The sequence below is a fragment of the Panthera uncia genome, unplaced genomic scaffold (genome assembly GCF_023721935.1).
Source record: "Panthera uncia isolate 11264 unplaced genomic scaffold, Puncia_PCG_1.0 HiC_scaffold_357, whole genome shotgun sequence".
Lineage (NCBI taxonomy): Eukaryota > Metazoa > Chordata > Mammalia > Carnivora > Felidae > Panthera > Panthera uncia.
In genome coordinates this window covers 22005-41249 of record NW_026059492.1, presented here as the reverse complement: position 1 = coordinate 41249, position 19245 = coordinate 22005, and the positions used below count along the sequence as shown (strand labels likewise).

The 19245-nt window shown below is 40.5% G+C and overlaps 1 protein-coding gene across 1 annotated transcript in view; it reads left to right on the top strand.

Moving 5' to 3' along the window:
• Window positions 1-16346, top strand: part of LOC125917995 (ribonuclease H2 subunit B-like) — a gene marked incomplete at its 5' end in the record, with an annotated part of 28522 nt that extends 12176 nt beyond the window's left edge. Inside the window, 7 exon segments of the mRNA XM_049624058.1 lie at window positions 2209-2273; window positions 3863-3968; window positions 7362-7443; window positions 9241-9283; window positions 13495-13575; window positions 15280-15369; window positions 15371-16346. Of these exon segments, the coding sequence (XP_049480015.1) occupies window positions 2209-2273; window positions 3863-3968; window positions 7362-7443; window positions 9241-9283; window positions 13495-13575; window positions 15280-15369; window positions 15371-15481 (578 nt within the window).
• Between the last annotated feature and the right edge of the window lie 2899 nt (window positions 16347-19245).

Sequence of the window (19245 nt, the reverse complement as noted above, 5' to 3'; positions counted from 1 at the left end):
TAACAAGCTGTCATTTAATCTTTTTTTTAAGTAATATTAAGTATTTGTTACATGCCAGGTGCTGTGCTATTGGCTTTGTGTGGATCGTGTCACATAATAGGTGACACTGTGCACTGGGTGGGTCAGAACCCAGGCAGTATGGCTCAGAGCCTGTGGTCTCTGCTTCTTCTGGTAGAGTATTAATGAAGGGCCTACAAGGGGCTCAGGGAGTGGGAGAGAGGAAGGAAACTGTGGCAGATTGTGGAATGTTCTTGCAGGAAATGCGGAGGTGGAGGCCAGAGAGAAGTGAGCAGCCGAGTCAAGGTGGGATTTCTTAGGAGAGACCTGCGCGCTGAGCTTCTCTGGAGATTTGTCTCGGGCAGTGACCAGAGCTTCTTTAGAAGTTTTAACCCATGCAGCAGCATACATTTATTAAGTGATTGCTGTATGCTCTCAGAATGCCCCTTACTCTTGCACATGGGTAGGACACTGTCTCCAGGGAAGTTGAGTCCAGCCTCGCCTGGTTCCACAGCAGACTGTTGGCCCCGGTGGTCCTGGCTCCAGCATGACAGACTTTGCACCTTGGAATTCTCGGACTCCTGTCAGTGCCACTTGCGGCGGTCTCCTTTTCATTACGCCAGTGACACACGCCGAGGGGATGGATGCAAAGGCCCCGCCCGTGCTCCATCATGCCTCCTGTTGCCCACAACGTGAACAACCGAAGGCTGCAATGGGGAGGAAGACTACAGGTGCTGAGGCCAGCCCCTCTCCCACCTAAGCCGTCCCACGGAACGCAAGCAATTTAACAGACTGCAGGAAACGATCCCTCCCTAAGCATTTCCACTTCCCACGATGATTATGGAAGAAAGAGAAATTGTCATTCTGCATGGCTAGCAACAATACATGGCGCAAGTCTGCATCTGGCTTTAGGATATTGAAGCGTCCCCAAGATAACTCCTGCACTGGGCAGGAGGCTGGGAGTGCAAGCCCCGCCTCTGCTGACTGAACAGAAAGCAAGAAACTCCATGAATGAAATGTTACCAAGGAACTAACAGCTCAGGTCACAGTATGCAAAGCTGGGTGGATTGTAAGGGGGGGACAGTATAACTTACAAGAGGGGAACCTTTTATCCCCCATTACGGGCCAAGTCAAGCCTATCATAAATCTAAATTCCCCTGAATAGCTATGGTTAGACTGGTGATGTGTTCAAAGATAGGCATATCTTTTCTTCCTTCTCACTAATCCCACCAGGACAGTACTAAGTAGTTAACGAGATTTTTTTTTTTCCTGAATGTTTGCAACACACTTCATATGCATCTCCTTTTAGTTTTTGTTTTCTTTCTTGGGATTTCCATTTTTATTTTAGAAAAGAAGTCTTTCGGGGCGCCTGGGTGGCTCAGTTGATTAAGCATCTGACTTTGGCTCAGATTGTCATCTCACGGTTTGTGAGTTCAAGCCCTGTGTTGGGCTCTGTGCTGACAGCTCAGAGCCTGGAGCCTGCTTCAGATTCTGTGTCTACCCCTGTCTCTGTTCCTACCCCTCTGACACTCTGTCTCTGTCTCTCTCTGTCTCTCAAAGATAAATGAACATTAAAAAAATAAATAAACATTAAAAAATATTTTTTAAAAAAGGAAGAAAAGAAGTCTTTCATTGAAAACACTGAGGTAAACTTAAACTTATGTCGACAAATGAAGGTTGCTTGGCATGTTCATTTGCTGAGTTTTAAAAATTGCAGATTTTCTACAGATTTGTTGGTAACCTTTTTTCCAGTTTTACTGAGAAATAGTTGACACACATCACCTTATAAGTTTAAGATGTACAGCATAATGGCTTGACTTACATATATTATGAAATGATCCCCACAATACGTTTAGTTAACATCTATCATCTCCTATAGGTGCAATAAAAAGACAAGAAAGAAATTTCTCTCTGGGATGAGAACTATTAGTATAATTTGATGATTTTCTTAAATTCCCATTCATTTAACGGTTGGATGAAACCTGAGTCACCCAAGTTCTGGCTTGGGATGATTTTTTAACTTCTCAAGTATGTTCTCAGGCTTAGAGATTGACTTTTTTAAGAATATAAACTGTTACAAAACATTTTTAAATGATTGTGGATGTTACATACATATCTTGTATACGATATAACCTTATGAGTCTTTTTTTTTTTTTTTTTTTTTTGCTTAATCCACGCTTCTGTTTTGTGTTGTTTTTCTCTTTAATCCAGAAATAGACAAAAAGAAATATTACAAGTACAGCAAGGAGAAGACGATAAAGTGGCTGGAAAAAAAGGTAGAGTACGCCTCCAGTACCTTACGGCAGAAAAAGTTTTAATGCTCCTTTTAAAAAAATATTTACAGAAGGAGGTAAGTGTGAATCTAAAGGGCCATGTTGTTTATCCAGCTAAAATACAGAAACTGTATAGAGATACCCAAATACTCTTCATCCTCCCTAACTCATGTATCTCTGGGTTTAGCTCCATGTTTTCCTTTGACCTGCATCCCCATTTCCCATGATCCTCACCCCTGAATGAAAGAAGTTCCCACCATCTGGTGATGGATATTTGAGTCTTACAAGCCAGATAATACCAGGCGTGACACGCACTAACTGCTTTCGGTCCCTGTCTCAGAGGTTGCTTTTGCTCACACAGCGAGGCAGGGGGCTGAGGCAGACGGGATTCAGGCCTAGGGGAAGTGTGTTTCACCTTCAGCATCCGGATGCTGGAGGGAACTTAGTGGTCCTAACATCCCAGAACTAATCTCAGGTCTGGGGCAATGGTTTTCAAATAGATTCTGTGGGTCACAACCAGTATTTCTCTTGAATGGGATGGGATTGGGGTGGGATGGGATGGGATAGGGTAGGATAGGATGTATTAAAATGTAGCACAGAGTAAGGGCAAGTATTAAGTGTGGTTCTATGAAGCATATATATGTGTTGAAGTACTGGGTTGCTGGGTATTGCTTACTGCAGGTGTAGTAGAAACAAACTCCTTTGAAAGCCACTGGTCTAAGAATATTGTGGACTTTCATACTGATTAAGAATCTCACCAGTCTAGGTCTACTGATGACAGAGTTTTTCAAGTTCAGTATAGTACGGATTCTGAAGATTCTCTTCTGTCTTGTATGTGGAAAACACACTTGTCGTACCATGTTACTGGGCACACGGGGAACCCAGAAACATGGAAGCGAACCTTGCGGAATTAATCAGGCTCCTACTATACAAAATAGTGGAAAGATTTTACAAGTGCCCCCATGGTTCAGTTTTCATTTGCATTAATAGTAGGTGAAAAATAAGGGTGAGTGCTGAGCAGGGTCTCGGCATTTAGGTTTTGTTGTTAGCAAGTGATGATGACGTGAATCGCAAATTCACATGTATATTTATCAATTGTGTTTCTTTTCTTAAATTCCTAGGAAGTGGGATATTAATATGATTTATTCCATTTAGAAAAAAATTATTGCATATAAACTTTGTGCCAGGCTCTTTTCTAAAGGGTTTACATATATGAACTCATTTAAGCCTCACCACAATACTGTGCATTAGGTACTATTTTTGTCCCCATTAGATAGAGGCACAGAGAGGTTAAGTAAGTAGTCCATGGTCACAGAGCACAGCCAAGTAGCCTGACTCCGGAGGCAGTGCTCTCATACTGCGTAGGCATTTAGAGGTCCATGTTTTGACATCATCCCCAAATGCTGCCGCTGTTGCTCAACTCCTGTCCAAATGTGCATCTCTCTCTCATCTTCTGGTATCTGGTTAAGACATTTCTAGGTCCTCAATTACTTCTTCCTGGATCTTAAATGGATCGAGGATCATCTGGAAGGCTGTGGATCTCTAAAGTTCCTTGGAAATACCCTGATGTTTCCCTTTTGGTTACTTTATAGGTTAATCAGATTGTGGCAGCCTTAAAAACCAATAATGTAAATGTCAGTGCCCGGGTACAGGCAACTGCATTTTTCTCTGGTGACCAGGCTTCCAGTGACAAGGAAGGTAAGGAAATCAGTTTTTTTAATATTATGTATTTATTTATTTATTTATTTTTAATTTGAGAGAGAGAGAGAGAAAATGAGCATGAGTGGGAGAGGGGGCAGAAGGAGAGAGAGAAAGAATCTTAAGCAGGCTCCACACTCAGCGTGGAACCTGATGCAGGGCTCGATCTCAAGAATTATGAGATCATGATCTGAACCAAAATCAAGAGTCTGACGCTCAACCAACTGAGCCACCCAGGCACCCCGGTAAATCACTTTATCAGAAATTACTTTTGCCTGGAGTAAGTTGCTGATTTACAGATGCCTGCCTCATGATTTTAAAATCTTAATGTCCCAGAAGCTTCGCATTCGTGTCCATGTGTTCTCATAGATCTTGTGGCAGTGTGCATTTCGTTTCAGAACCAAGTGGTATTTCTACCATAGATCGCTGCTGTCACTAATCGATGCTTAAATAATTCCTTCGACACGTACTTATTTTGCAAAAACAGTAATGGCCACCCTAACAACTCTGGCCGTCATTCGTTGAGATCATGTTGTGTGCCAAGCCCTTGGCTAATTTGCCAGTATACACACAGTATCCCAGCTAACACTCCCCTTAAGTCTCACTTTACAATGAGAGTCTGGAGGCTGCACCCAAAGCCACACAGCCAGTAAGTGGTGAAGCCGAGCCTGCCTGACTCTGGGGCCCACACGCTTCCCCTTTCTGTCATACTGCTGTGTGTCCCTAGGCTTCCAACGGGCTGCTTCTGTTTGCATCTTGGTCTCCAGAAGTGTATGTCCTACCATGGATCTTAATATTTTGATTTTCGATGGAAATTGATGCCCTTGGCAATTTTTTTCTTTTAGATTCTTAAGGTACATTCTTTTGCTTTTTCCAGTGTAGTGTCCCCTTATTTTTGTATGTACAGTTGAATAAAAACAGCTGTATAATACAATTAACATTCTTAACCGTGGGACAGAAATTATTCTGGGGGCGCCCGGGTGGCTCAGTCGGTTAAGCGTCCCGTTCTTGATTTCAGCTCAGGTCATGATCTCATGGTTCATGAGATGGAGCCCCACGTCAGGCTCTGTGCTGACAATGCAAAACCTGCCTGGTTTTGCCCCTCCCCTGCACTCACTGTCTCTCAAAATAAATAAATAAACATTAAAAAAGAAGAAAACTTATTCTGAGTTTAAACTCCAATTCAATGTTCCCCTGTTCTAGACAGGCATACGACTCCAAAGCATCAGAATTTCATCATTAAAAAAATTAAAACTAGGACCAGGGATCTGTTTGTGATTGAAGGCGATTCAGGCGGTCCTTGATTTGCAGAAATCTACCTTAAAACACCTTACACATGTAGATGTTAGCAGGCTCCAGGCATTCAGGAAACGGTGGACAGCTCTGCTGAGCTGAGTTTACTGAGTTTACCGAGTTTACCAGCTATCACTGGTTTTGACTGGCTTTAACAAAAGAGAAGGGATTGAGTCAAATGGATGGATGGACCCCAGATTTTTTTTTTAAGTAGGAGAAGGGATGTTAGACATTATTTAGATAGACCTCATTTTAAAAGTGAAGACTCATGGTATCAGAGAAGGAGATGACTTATCCAGGGTCACCCGTCATAGCTAGTAGACTTCTGTCTCTGAATCCAGTGTTTGAACCAACCTCTAAAGATAAGAGTCTGGGTGTGGCTATCTCACCACTTGGGGTCCTAGCCATAAAGTAAGCTTTACAGTGTTTCACACCATTTCCTTTTTTTATATCTTTAGTTCAGTATGCTACCAGAAGAGGCAAACCAATCTTGTGTTGACTTTCTTAGTTTCCTTTGTCTCTTCATGACTTATTGGATAATTACTAACCTAGAACCAAGAGCACATTTAAAGAAGCGTCCCATGATAACTTTCAGTTCTGTCTTGGGGGTGAGGGTCCCTCACTGAAGACTCTTTGAGATCCTGTGGTCTAGGCAGCACTTTAATACTTAGGCAAATTATTATCTTAGTTTTAAGGCAGAAGAGGAAGAAAAGAAGAAGCAAATGACTATCACAGCAACAAACCTGAGATAGTGCTTTTGGTAGTTTATATCCCCATACGTTGATCCCATATATCGTGTTTCATTATCCTCTAGTATTCTACCTAAAATACCGAACTGAAAAACAGGGTTTTAAAAAAGATTTTGTCTTATGTATTTCATTGATACCATAGCTTCATTTTAGTACTGACTGTCCAGGTGCTTTAGAATTCACGATTATACATTCTACCGAGGTTAGTTTTTTACATTTTTGAAGGCATTTTTCTAAGTTTGAGAGTACGTATAATGTTCAGGACCCTTACAAAGCAAGTGCTTGACAGAGAGAGACACGTCATGTCTTACATCTCTTACATGAACATATTTGTTACTGTTCATTAATTAGATTTACCCGATATTGAAGCAGACCTAGAAAAGATTACTCTTTAAAAGACATGAATATATCGTCGTATTACAGCTGACTTGGAGCTTTATTTGCTTTCAAAGGCCCCGACTAAGACAACAACCCTGAATTTGTTTCAACTCTCATTGGGCAACTGCTGTGTTACTTGATCTCCTCATATCTTTGCTATCATCCTGTCACACCTCATCCATGAAGTCCCTCACTACCCTAACAGCTGGATGTTAGCATCCCCAGTTTACAAATGACGAAACTGACGGGGCACCTGGGTGGCTCAGTCGGTTGGGCCTCCGACTTCGGCTTGGGTCACGATCTCGCAGTCCGTGAGTTCGAGCCCCGCGTCAGGCTCTGTGCTGACAGCTCGGAACCTGGAGCCTGTTTCGGATTCTGTGTCTCCCTCTCTCTCTCTCTCTCTCTGTCCCTCCCCACTTGTGCTCTATCTCTGTCTCTCTTTCAAAAGTAAAATAAACATTTAAAAAGTAATAAAAAGAAAAAGATGATGAAAAAGATCAGCCCCTCTTTGTTATGCCTAATTTTTCTACCTTGAAGTCACAACATTCACATACCACATACCATAGCGACTATTAAAATATATAAAAACAGGGGCGCCTGGGTGGCTCAGTCGGTTGAGTGTCCGACGTCGGCTCAGGTCATGATCTCGCGGTCCATGAGTTCGAGCCCTGTGCCGGGCTCTGTGCTGACAGCTCGGAGCCTGGAGCCTGCTTCGGATTCTGCGTGTCTCTCTCTCTGACCCTTCCCCGCTCGTGCTCTGTCTCTCTCTGTCTCAAAAATATATAAACGTTAAGAAAAAAAAATTTTGTTTTTTAAATAAAAAAAGAACAAATGACGAAACTGAGGCTGTGAGCTTAAATGAGTCTCTAAGGCCAGCTAGAGCCAGAATTTTAACTCTGGTCCATTTGGTTGTAAAACTATCATAATTGTTACTAATTTTTTTTTCTTTCACTCTCCATTCTGTTTCTTTCAGAGGATTATATTTGTTATGCCCATGGTCTGGTATCTGATTACATCCCTAGAGAACTCAGTGACGACCTGTGTAAATATTTAAAGTAAGTATCATTCCTCTTCAGTCGTAATTAGGAAGTACCTCGGCGCTTCCTGGTCTCCCAGCAATAGGTCCTTTATGGCTCATCACATCACATCACATCACTATTTTTTTTTTTTTAACGTTTTTATTTTTGAGACAGAGAGAGACAGAGCATGAACAGGGGAGGGGCAGAGAGAGAGGGAGACACAGAATCCGAAACAGGCTCCAGGCTCTGAGCGGTCAGCACAGAGCCTGACGCAGGGCTCGAACTCACGGACCGTGAGATCATGACCTGAGCCGAAGTCGGACGCTTAACCGACCAAGCCACCCAGGTGCCCCATCACATCACTATTTTTGATAAGAGAGTATTCTCGACTTACCTCCTGGACTGTGTGGTTTGAAGGTAATTTTTAGTGGACACTGGTGGATTGGAACAAATTGATTTGGTGGATACTGATTGCGGAAACTTGTGAATGTTAGGACTGGATTTTTGGATTGGTATGATTTTAGAGGGTAAACAGTATTAAAATTGATCCCCAGTTACACTTAACTAATTTGGTTCTTTGTGATGATTTTAAGAGAAATAAAGGTTAGAAGGAAAGAAGAGATGGCATGTGGAATATTCTTGAAAGCTACATGTAAAGGCTTTGTACCATATTTACCGTCATTGGATACTCACCAAATACCTTCATTTTGCCCAGCACTTGAAGCGGAAAGAATGAAACACAATCTGTGTCAGAGGGCAGAAAACGGGTTTAAGAAGGACCTGATTTGTGTTATGTCCTTCATAAAGATATTTAATATACTATAAAGACTTCACCTTAGGCTGAAAAGAATGTGTTTATTTTCTAGATTTTAGCAACTATTGTTAAGATTTTATGGGTGTGATAATAGCTCTCCCTGATTCTTCTAGTAGCTTTCTCCTCTGATGCATAAACATAAAGCGACTTCTTAACAGATGCATAGTTGCTGTTTTTAGCAAATGACTTAGGTCCTACTTTAAAAAACAATCAGTGGGGCACCTGGGTGGCTCAGTCGGTTAGGCATCCACCCAACTCTTGGTTTCAGCTCTGGTCATGATCTCATGCATCGGGCTCTGTGCTGTGGCACAGAGTCTGCTTGGGATTCTCTCTCTCTCTCCCTCGCTCTCTGCCCCTCCCCAACTCACGCTGTCGCCATCTCTCTCAAAAATAAACTTAAAAAAAAAAAAACAACAGTGGGAACTGGTTTCTAGTGTAGTTAAAGTGCTTGCAAAGCCTGCTTTCAATCAATAACCCTATCTTTCTGTTTAATATTTCCCTGTGTTTCTCAGTGCCTGTTTGTCTCATTAGAGACCTATGTCTCTGTACTCCCATTATTTTTTAGATTCTTTTCTTTACTTTGAAGTGTTTAAAGATTTGGGGAGAAAGATAGGTCAATTCAACTTCTCTTTAATTGAAGAAAAGTAAAGTTTGTGTGACTTTTTGTCAACAATTAAAATAATTTTCAATTTCATATATGTGCTGCATTCGTCGTTTTTGAAGGAAAAAAATCCTACAATGCCAGAATGCAAATTTCTAGAGGCTAAAGTAAAGCAATTCCATTTCAACAATGAGTTCTAATTTTGTTTTTTTAGTTCAGACAGTTTCACCACAAGGAAAATGAAGATTTCTTCATTTAGAGAAATTTCATTCCTTTCACTGAGGCAGTTGTACAGTCAGATACATGGAGGTGAAGCTATTCCCCAAAAGTGGGACTTGTAAGTCCTAAGCTGGCCCAGACTCTCTGTTTGCTTGTCTATGAAAAACAATGACTATGATTCTTATTTTTCACTCCTTAGGCTTCCAGAACCTTCAGCTTCATTGCCAAACCCTCCATCAAAGGTAAGGAGCTGTGACTAAGCTATCTTTGGGGCACTTGGAAAAATATTTCATTTTTACCACATAAGTTTCGTTTGTTCTGGTACATTTGAAAGCTTTTTTTTTTTTTTAAGTTTATTTATTTTGAGAGGGAGAGAGCACAAGCAGGGAGGGGCAGAGAGAGAGAGGGAGAGAGAGAATCCTAAGCAGGCTCTGAGCCATCAGTGCAGACCCCGACATGGGGCTCAAACTCACAAACTGTGAGATGGTGACCTGAGCCGAGATAAGAGTCGGACGCTTAACCGACTAAGCCACCCAGGCACCCCCATTTTAAAGCTTTCTAAATCCACCTTGCACGGACTGATGTCGTATGGATTAAAGATTGTAATGAGCTGTCCATCGGTATTTTTTATTTTTGTAGATTTTACCTGAATGATAAAGTGCTGTGAAAACCAGATAAGAGTTGGTTTTAGCCAGATACCTACGTGAAAGTCTTATAGATACGTGACGAAATCTTCTTGAGTCAGCCAGATCCTGCAATTAACTTTATTAATCATCAGGAAGACTCCATGTATAACTTAAACTCACTTTGCCAGATCTAATTGTTACTGGCACAGAGGTGAGCAGAGCATGATTTTTATAACACAGAGAATCCTTTGAACAAGATAGCCAAACTTTTTTTTTCCCTCCGCTTGAAATGATCAACGCAACTTTTGTGTTGCACAAAACCCTTCCTCTTCCAGCTGTTCTCCGACCGCCACCCACCGCTCCCCTGCTCCGTGGGCCGCAGCTTGTTTTTGTCTCCCAGATACAGAGAGTAGAGAAGGCAGCCATGAACCACACCTGATGGCACACTGTGACGTCCCTCAGTCCAGGCCTGATCTCAGACAAGCGAGCGCTGCTCAGAGACAGGGAAATAAACACATGCATCAGCTTGTCAGTGAGGCCATTCTCCTGCCAACAGAATAATGGATGCCCTGAGAATGTACAGTGGACACGTCATGGATGTTAAAGCACTTTCTGTCTTCCCGGCCTTCACGATGGCCAACGTACTCGGGGTCATTTTTGTTTGTTTGTTTTTGTTTGTTTGTTTTGTATCATGTCCTGTTAAAGTGCATCAGTAGTAGCTATGGGCCATTTTCAGCAGATCGTCCGAGGAGGGGCATCCTTTTCTCTGGAGGAATAGCACTGGGCAGAGGTCAGTTGCTAAGGTCATTCTAGGTCAGACCCACACTTCTTCCAGTCTGGTAGTTAATCTCTGACAGTAAGTAGCTCTAGGGGACAGAGACATGATTGCCTTGCTGTAACTAAGGAGATGGGCATATCCGTTTCTCTCTCATATCTCTCCTTCCAAAACCTAAGCATCTTTCTTTCTCCCAAATATCCGTCTTCCATAGTAACTTAGAGATCATTCGTGAACAGATCGAAGCCTGTTCTTGAAGCTTTTGGCCTCTGATAGCATCCGGGGTAATGCATTTCATACGTTTGCTTTTAACCCGGTTTTCTGTTTTCGTATTTTAATTTCCAAAATGTAAATCATTTGTGATGTCATTCATCATTTATGATTTAGATCGGAGGTCAGCAGACTTACTCTGCAAAGGCCAGAGAGTGAATACTTGAGGCTTCGCGAAGCAGCTGGTTTCTGTCACAACTGCTCAGCCCTGCTGTGGTAGCACAGAGACAGCCACAGACGATTCATAAACGAAGGCGGGCGGCCGTGTTCCAGCCAAACTTCATTTATAAAAACAGGCGGCCGGCAGGGCTTGGCCTGCGGGCGGTTTGCCAAGCCCTGATTTAGATCTCCCAGTCCTGTTTCCCCTAAATCTCACCCTCATCTCCTGGATTGTTTAGTTGCTTTTTGAGGTCTCCCGGTCTATTGTGTCTTCCTGGGGCTCCGGCGTGCAAAGTGCGAACTGCACTGGATGATGTACCACGGCTTAAACAGGCTTAGGGTAATGTCTTCTGCTAGCTTTCTTGTCTGCGTCCAGGATTTGATTGATTTTTACAGTAATAGAGTTGACCGTTTTCAGGAAATACGTTCCAGTGGCTATTAGGTATCTTTGTATCTGTTTGTAATGATGGCACGAAGCCTGTCATCCTTAATATGTTTCACATTATTTTCTTACTATCACATGGTTGCCTGTATCGAAGCCCTGCTTCCGCCCGTCGCCCCCTTCCATGCTTTGAATTTATCGCTGGCAGCTGGCAGAGCCGAATGCAGTCAGTAGGTTGGAGACGCTCCTGAGCTCCTTCTTGCAGCTCATTTGTAAGAATCAGACCATCCTAGCATGAATCCCTGTGGTACTCTTCTGTTTGCCCCCCTCTCTTTCCAGAACTGTACCCGCTTAGTCATACCCTTTGTTACTGTCTTTCTGAGCCCTTTTCTATTTCTTCTGAAACATCCCTCAAACCTATAGTGATTTGGTTTTTTAAATAACAAAAATTCAAGTGAGTGTAACAACTATGACTCTTTCAAGCATATTCAACGTGAGCTGTGAATAACACTCAAGAAAATTCCAGGCAGAGCCTTCCACAATCAATTTCTGTTATCGTAAGCACTGATAACTGGTGTCTTGCTTAGCAGTGAGCCATTAAAACACCTGGACAAGTCAGTCATCTTATGAAACATTTTATATTTGTAAAGAAGCACTTTTCATCTTAACCTTTACCTTGAACATTTTTCATTTGACTTCCTTTTCCGTGAAAAGTAAATACGCCCAAGGGTTTATAATGACATCTGTAGAACATTTTGCCACAGAGAAGGAAAGCAAACCACCTTATAACGTTAAGCTTTTTGCAGTTTGCATCAGAGCCTTCATCGTTATTACCTGCGAGTTCCACTCTCCTGGCTGAAGAGACTTTTCTACTAAAAATATGCATCACCTAAATACCCCTGATCTTAATTTAAGTAGAAACATGTATTCTTAAGTTCCTTGTATACGTACTTTGCTGGTAGGTAGTTCATTCGTGATAAGCTAGTCTTTTTCTTTTGAAGGTTCCCTTCTTAGATTGTGGTGTGCCCAAGAGAAGGTTTTGCCTTATAGATTTCCAGGATGCCCCTGTTTTTTTTTTTTTTTTTTTTTTGATGTTCCCTTATTTTTTTGATTTCCCGGGGCGCGCCCCCCCCCCCTCCCCGCCCTTGTTTAGAATGAAGTATTTCAAGACCTGTTGTTTTATCCCCTTGGGTTTCATTCATGTGCCAGGGTATCTTTTAGCCCTAGCCCTGCAGTTCTTTGTTTAGCAAAAGCTGGGATATGAAGAGGGAAGCCAGGAACAAATCTGCATTTCCCAGGGAAGAGTCACGTTAGATCTTGTCAACCCAGTGTCTCCACAAAGAACCCAAAGATCTATAGAAGACCAGGTTGTGGTCACTGTGCAGTTAGTTCTCTGTGTTAATCATCAAGACTTCCCTGCCCTGTTGTGTGCCTTTTACATAGTAAATGTGTCACGATTCCTTCTATAATGGGACCATTAAGGCCACAGTCTAGCTCTTGACAAGATTCTCCCATTCCTTGGTGCACGAGGCTCATGTGGATGGTGAAAATATGAGGTAGAGGTGGGCTTGGTTGCACCGGGCCTCATGGAAAGAGCACTTGTTAAGAAATGGAGATCCTAGCCCTTGTCCTCTGCTAGGTGGCCTTGATCATTTGTTTAGTCTCTCTGTGCTTCCTTCTGCTGGCTTCATGCTTTGCAAGGTTGTCCTTGTGTGGACAAACTGAGATAGTTCACTTGAAAGGAGGTAAGAACATGAAGCTATACAAAAATGGTAACAACAGAATCATGGTGTGCCTTCTTCCTCAGTGGACGTTACACCAGCCCAGATGGTGAATGCAGTGGGGGTTCTGGCTGGACACCTGGCCCCCTTAAAGGAAATTCTTGTCTTTGACCCCTGTGCCTGCCTTCACCCCGTTAGACTGTCCTGGAAGTCAGCAGTCACCTAGATGCCTCCTGGTCCTGGTACATACAAAATATGTGATCAGTACCACTAGACTGCCCAAGGGGCTGGGTCGTGGGCTCACCTGATCATATCCCCCCCCATCACCAAGGCTGCTTTTCAGAAGGGATGTGTGGCTTCATTCCCCAGACAATTGGCAAAATGCAAAGTAAAGCCCTTTGCCGGGTCTGTTGTTCCATTTGGCCTTGATGTGGGTCCAGATTGGCCCTGTTGTTTTCTTAAAAATGGAGTGATGTGTCGAGGTGACATTTTATACCACTTTACTGCTCTAACATTGCAGAAAGTAAAGTTATCTGATGAGCCTGTAGAAGCAAAAGAAGATTACACTAAGTTTAACAGGAAAGATTGGAAGACTGAAAAGGTATGTGTGTCCAGCTGTAGTGGCATATTCTTGGATCCCGTAGGTGATCCTGCATGAGGACACGTAGGAACAATTACATGCTTGATTGTGATTTTACAGTTTTAACCATGAAGAATTGTTAACTTGCATTTCTGCGACTCAGTAATTCAAAATTGTGAATGGCAATGGATATGTCAAGTCAAGAAGACTTGTGAGGCACGAAGGCAATATGCTTAGCAAGAGTGTGCCTACCCTTTGCTTTATATTAAGAGTAGGGGGGCACAAAGAGAGGGGGCCTCCACAGGTCATTTTTTGTCAACTCTACTGCCTGGAAGCTTCCCGGAACTTATGATGAGGACCATAATTACTAATATTAAATAGGGTACAAATAATTTTCTAATCTGTGTTTATCCTTTTCATTTGATTTTTTTAACAGCTTTAAGTTTTTCTGAGGATTAAATAATAGGAATTGTTTCTTCTTGTGATTTTTCTCATTATTTTTATGCTTAAAAAGACCTTGCCCAATCCAAGATAAATTAACTTCCAATTGGACTTTAACATTTAACCCCCCCCCCCACCTTAGCACTTAATGTTTTTTTTATAATTTTTTTCTTTGATCTATACGTAATTCATCTGGGCATGTGACGTCAGGGGAAAATCCAGGTTGAGATCTGGCAAGATAGCTGGTCACCTCAATGGCTTCTGTAAGCAGGGCAGGCTTTGGCGTTCTCTGTGAGAACTGCTTCTGCCCCACCCTTGCAACTGCTGCTTTCTGTTGTATCTATTTGGGCACCGCCCCAGGGAAATGAGGGGCTGGACCCTGCTATCTGTTAAAGACAGGGGATAACTTGTCTCGAAGAGACTGCCACTTTTCACCATCCCGTGAGGAAATAAGCCTTCTAAAATATAAGTACAGAATGTGAAAAGCAAGGTTTCAGGGATCAGACACCGTGCCCTTAAAAGGTTCTCTGTCAATGACTATCTCACAGTTCACAGGGAGACACAGGAATTTTTTTCCTTCGCTGCTTCCCATCGCGTATGCTTCTGCTGAGAAGTTATGATGCACTGAAGGAAACTCGGCTACTATTTACCTCCTGTTAGTGCTCGTTCCAGGATGTGGCAACAAACCAAAACAAAACAAACAGTGACCATAAAGAGATAGAAATTTAAAAGGCAGAGTCACTTGAAGTCAGCTTTTTGAAAAGTTCTTAGTTGGAGGAATCCCAGGGCAGTGGTCCTGTTGGTCCGGGATGCTCTGCAGTACAGGTTATCTTTTGAATATTACAGTGTTGGCCTTGGTTTCCCGGAGAGCCTATGAATAAACTCCAACGGTAAATTGTTGTGAATTATTCATCGTGCTGTAATACCAGGCTGTAATTCCTCCTCTGACAACCGCAGCCTATGTCAGTTCCTTTGTTGGTGTTATTGCACTTAAAACACCCTCCAGAATTATTCCCCGAAAGTAAACCATTGGTTGCAACATTCCCCTCCTTAGAAGGCAGCCGTTTTGCGTCCTGCTTCTTTTAACGTATTTTGTGTCTTAGGTCTGAATTCTGAATAGAAATCAGAACTTTAAAAAAAAAAAATAATCATTCCCTTATGAAGCACGTTACCAGCAAATACTTCTCTTAATGAACCTTGAGACATGCGTGGTCTTGTTTGATTTGCATGTATGATTCATAAACGTTACATTTGTAACAATTGTTCTCTTATTTTCCTTCACAGAAAAATAACAAAATGACCGCAGCTCAGAAGGCTTTGGCTAAAGTTGACAAGAGTGGAATGAAAAGTATTGATTCCTTTTTCGCTGCAAAAAATAAAAAAAAACTTGAAAAGACTTGAAACTTTCAAAATGAAATCTGGCAAAAAATATTCGCCTTTTCCACGTTCCGTTTTTGTCCTTCCTCCATGCCACTCTACCTCCTGACCCGTAATTACCACCTTTTGAAAAAATAAAAAAAAAAAAAAGCTTTTTTAAAATGAGGGCAATTTTCAGAGTCGAACATTTCTTGGCATTTGATTTTTGTGTTTCTGAACAAAATATGGGAAAGTAATTGGGTAACTTCATGGCCTGTGGCCTTCAGAGTCTTGTCTGACATCATGAAAAGTCATCAAGTGAACAGAGCTGATCTGTAGCTAGCCTCACAGTTTCCTCAATAAACGAACATGTGACCATATTTGAGTGTATGCCTATAATTTTGCACAACTTTCCCACATGGTAGCTGTAGCAATCTGGTTTTCAGGGTAGCAAGAGAATTCAGATAACAGCTGTCAGAAACTACTAGTTTGCTAAAAGCCTTTAGTTTTTGGTAAATCTTTTGTTTAACACTGTCTGTTTTATGAGTACCTGTTCTTTGCAGAAAATAGAGAAAAGTATAAAATTAAAATTCGAATCTCCCACCTTGACACTGGCTGGAGATAATATGGCATGTGTTTCTATAAGAATAATTTTTTAAGGAATCATAGTAGTAATTTTATAATCTTTTTTCTTGACAACATCATTTCGTGAGCATTTTCCCAGGCTGCCAAAGTATTTTTCATAAATATGCTTTTTAAATGATGGTCATTTTAGGGGCGCCTGGGTGGCTCCGTCGGTTAAGCGGCCGACTTCGGCTCAGGTCATGATCTCGCGGTCCGTGAGTTCGAGCCCCGCGTCGGGCTCTGTGCTGACGGCTCAGAGCCTGGAGCCTGTTTCGGATTCTGTGTCTCCCTCTCTCTGACCCTCCCCTGTTCATGCTCTGTCTCTCCCTGTCTCAAAAATAAGTAAACGTTAAAAAAAAAAAATTAAAAAAAATTGTTGGAGTGTCAGTATTTTTCTTATGGACCCTAAAGATATTCTATAACTTAAAGGCATTCTTGTTTGTCCACTATATTCATTGTTAATTTTTTTCTTGGCCTGTAAATTGTCTTTAATTTTGTGTATGACTTTTTTGTCATGCAGATGGTTTTGGTTTTTAAGTAGACGTGTGTGTGTGTGTGTGTGTGTGTGTGTATAAACTTTTCCTTTATATTGATGTTATACTTAGAAGGATGTTTCCCTTTGCAGGAAGGTTAACCACTTATTTTCCTCTAATTTTTCAATAATTAATTTTTTGTTTTATATTTAATTACTTAAATCATCTACAGAATTTGTGTTTAAATGTGCTGTGAGATAAAGTTCTAATTTAATTGTTTTCTCACCTGTTTATTTTTCCATTGGATCTGTTGGATTATTTTGTCAGGTTCTAAGAATAAGCTCCAATGAGATTTCTATTGAGATGTTGTTAAATCAGTAATATTTGGAGACAAACAGATGTGTTTATAAAATTCATTGTTGTTATTCAGGCATGTAGTAGTTTTGCATATTTCCTAAAATCCTAACCATACCTTTCACTAACATTTGGTTCTCCATCTCCATATAGGTTCTAGATATTTCTCTTAAGGCATATCTCTAAGGTATTTTTGTTGCTATTAATGAAATCTTTTTTTTTCCTTTAGTTAGATCTTCTAACTGGCTATTTTGTGGCAAAGTTTTACATTTTTACATATTTATCTTTTAAATGACCAATTTACTAAACTATTAATTTAAATATTTTTATTATACTCATATTGGGGTTTTGATGCATAAGATGCATATCTTCAAAAAACTGTGTGTAACTCTAATTATTATATCTCTTATATCTTTTATGTCCTTTTACATGGGTTAATACCTGGAACAGTTAAAGTATAATAATGGTAGTCATTCTAATTTGTGATTTGATTAATGTACGTTTCCATTAATTCTGACACTAGCTGTAGTTAATATAAGGAATGTCTATTTTTGAAATTTCCTTTCATAGTTTCTTTAAAGTTTTAATTAGTAATTGGTGTTGGCTGTTATCATATCTTTCTGGCATCTCTTGAGATGACAAGCGTTTTTATCACTATTGAACTGTACTTGAGTTCCTACCATAAATTCCACCTGACATTAGATAAAGAATACCATAGTGTATGCTTTCTATGTGGTTTAGCCATGTCAGTTTGTTTTTCTGGGCTTTTACTTAGAATTTTTGCATCTGTATTCAAAAGTAATATTGCTGTTATGTTTAGCGTTAGAATTATGCCACCTTTCCATATTGACCAATGTTCTGGAAGGAATAATTTTGCATAGGAATATTCTAGTATTGAAACATATTAAAGAAAACGTTTGATAAAACCACCTAGCACTGAGACTTCTTCTTCATTGTTGTTACAGTCTTTAATCTGGAAGAACTTCCCACCTTTTCTTTGTCTTACTTGATCTTGACATTATTGAATACAGGCCATTACTTGGTAGAATGTTCTGTACTTTGAGTTTGCCTAATGTTTCCTCTTGATTAGATTTGAATGATACCTAATGGGCACCCACGGAGGTGATGATGTGTCTTTCTCATTGCATCATATCAGGAGTCACAGTGTGACCCAATACCAATGATGTTCACCTAGATTAAGGTGGTGGTAACCTTTGATACAGGTTTATCCACTGTAGAGTTACTGTTTTTTTTCTTTATAATTAATAGATAATTTACAGATAAATACTCTGGGGTTTTTAACTATACTATTCCTCATCATACATTCGCCCACAAGGTTTAGAAGTGACTGGTGATTTTTGTAACTCCTTCATTTCTTCTATATTTATTTTTTTTATTTAGCTGGCATTTTTAAAATAAGGAATAGCTTTCCCTTCTCTACTTATTTTTCATCTATGAATTTATATCAGTATGGACTTGTAGATTTTTTACTTTGCCCACTGTGTTATATTATTTTGTTGTTCATATTGTCCCAGAAGGGCCAGTGGGAGCCCCTTCTAGCTGGCCTCTGTATCTTCTTGGTGTGTTTCTATTATTCTTTCATACTTCCTTTCTTCTTCTGTGACACTGTATTCCAGGCTCTGGTACTCCTTCTGCCCGAGCTGTGAATCGGCCTTTTTCCTAAAAATCCAGGGTTCCTTATCATGGAGGATGGTATTTAGAAACCAAAATCTAGGCACAAAATGTGCTCATTGCTTCTATCAATCGATGTTCATGGTTTTTGTGGATTTCTCTCCTACCCCCAGTTCACCAAGAGTTTTGATCAGGAATGGGTATTGAATTTTGCCACATATTTTTTTCCTAATTTATTGAGATGATCATGTAGTTTTCCTTTAATAGAGGAATATCTCTTAATATGTGAAGTATAATGATTGATTTTGGAAAATTAAAATATCGTTAAATTCCTGGGAAAAACCCTACTTGGTTTATAGTGTATTATTCTTTTCACATACAGTATTGTGTTTTACTTCCTAGTATTTTGTCAAGGATTTTTGTATCTCTGTTCATGAAGGATGTTGGTCTGTGGTTTTCCTTACTTGTAATAATTCTGTCTAGTTTTAGTGTCAGAGTAAAACTGACCTTAGAAAATAAATTGAGAAATATCCTCTCATCACCTATTTTCTGAAAGAGTTTATATGAGATTAGTAATTGTTGCTTCCTTTTATGTTGGACAGAATTCACCAAATGAAGCCATTTGGGCCTGGAATTTTCTTTCTGGGGAAATTTTTAATTACTAATTCAATTTCTGTAATAGAGAGCTATCCTAATTTTCTTCTGTGTGTGTGCACCAGTTTAAGTAATTCCTGTCTTTCAAAGAAATATGTGTTTCATCTGTGTTGTCAAGTTTATTGACATAAGTTGTTTCTCATATTTTTATTATCTC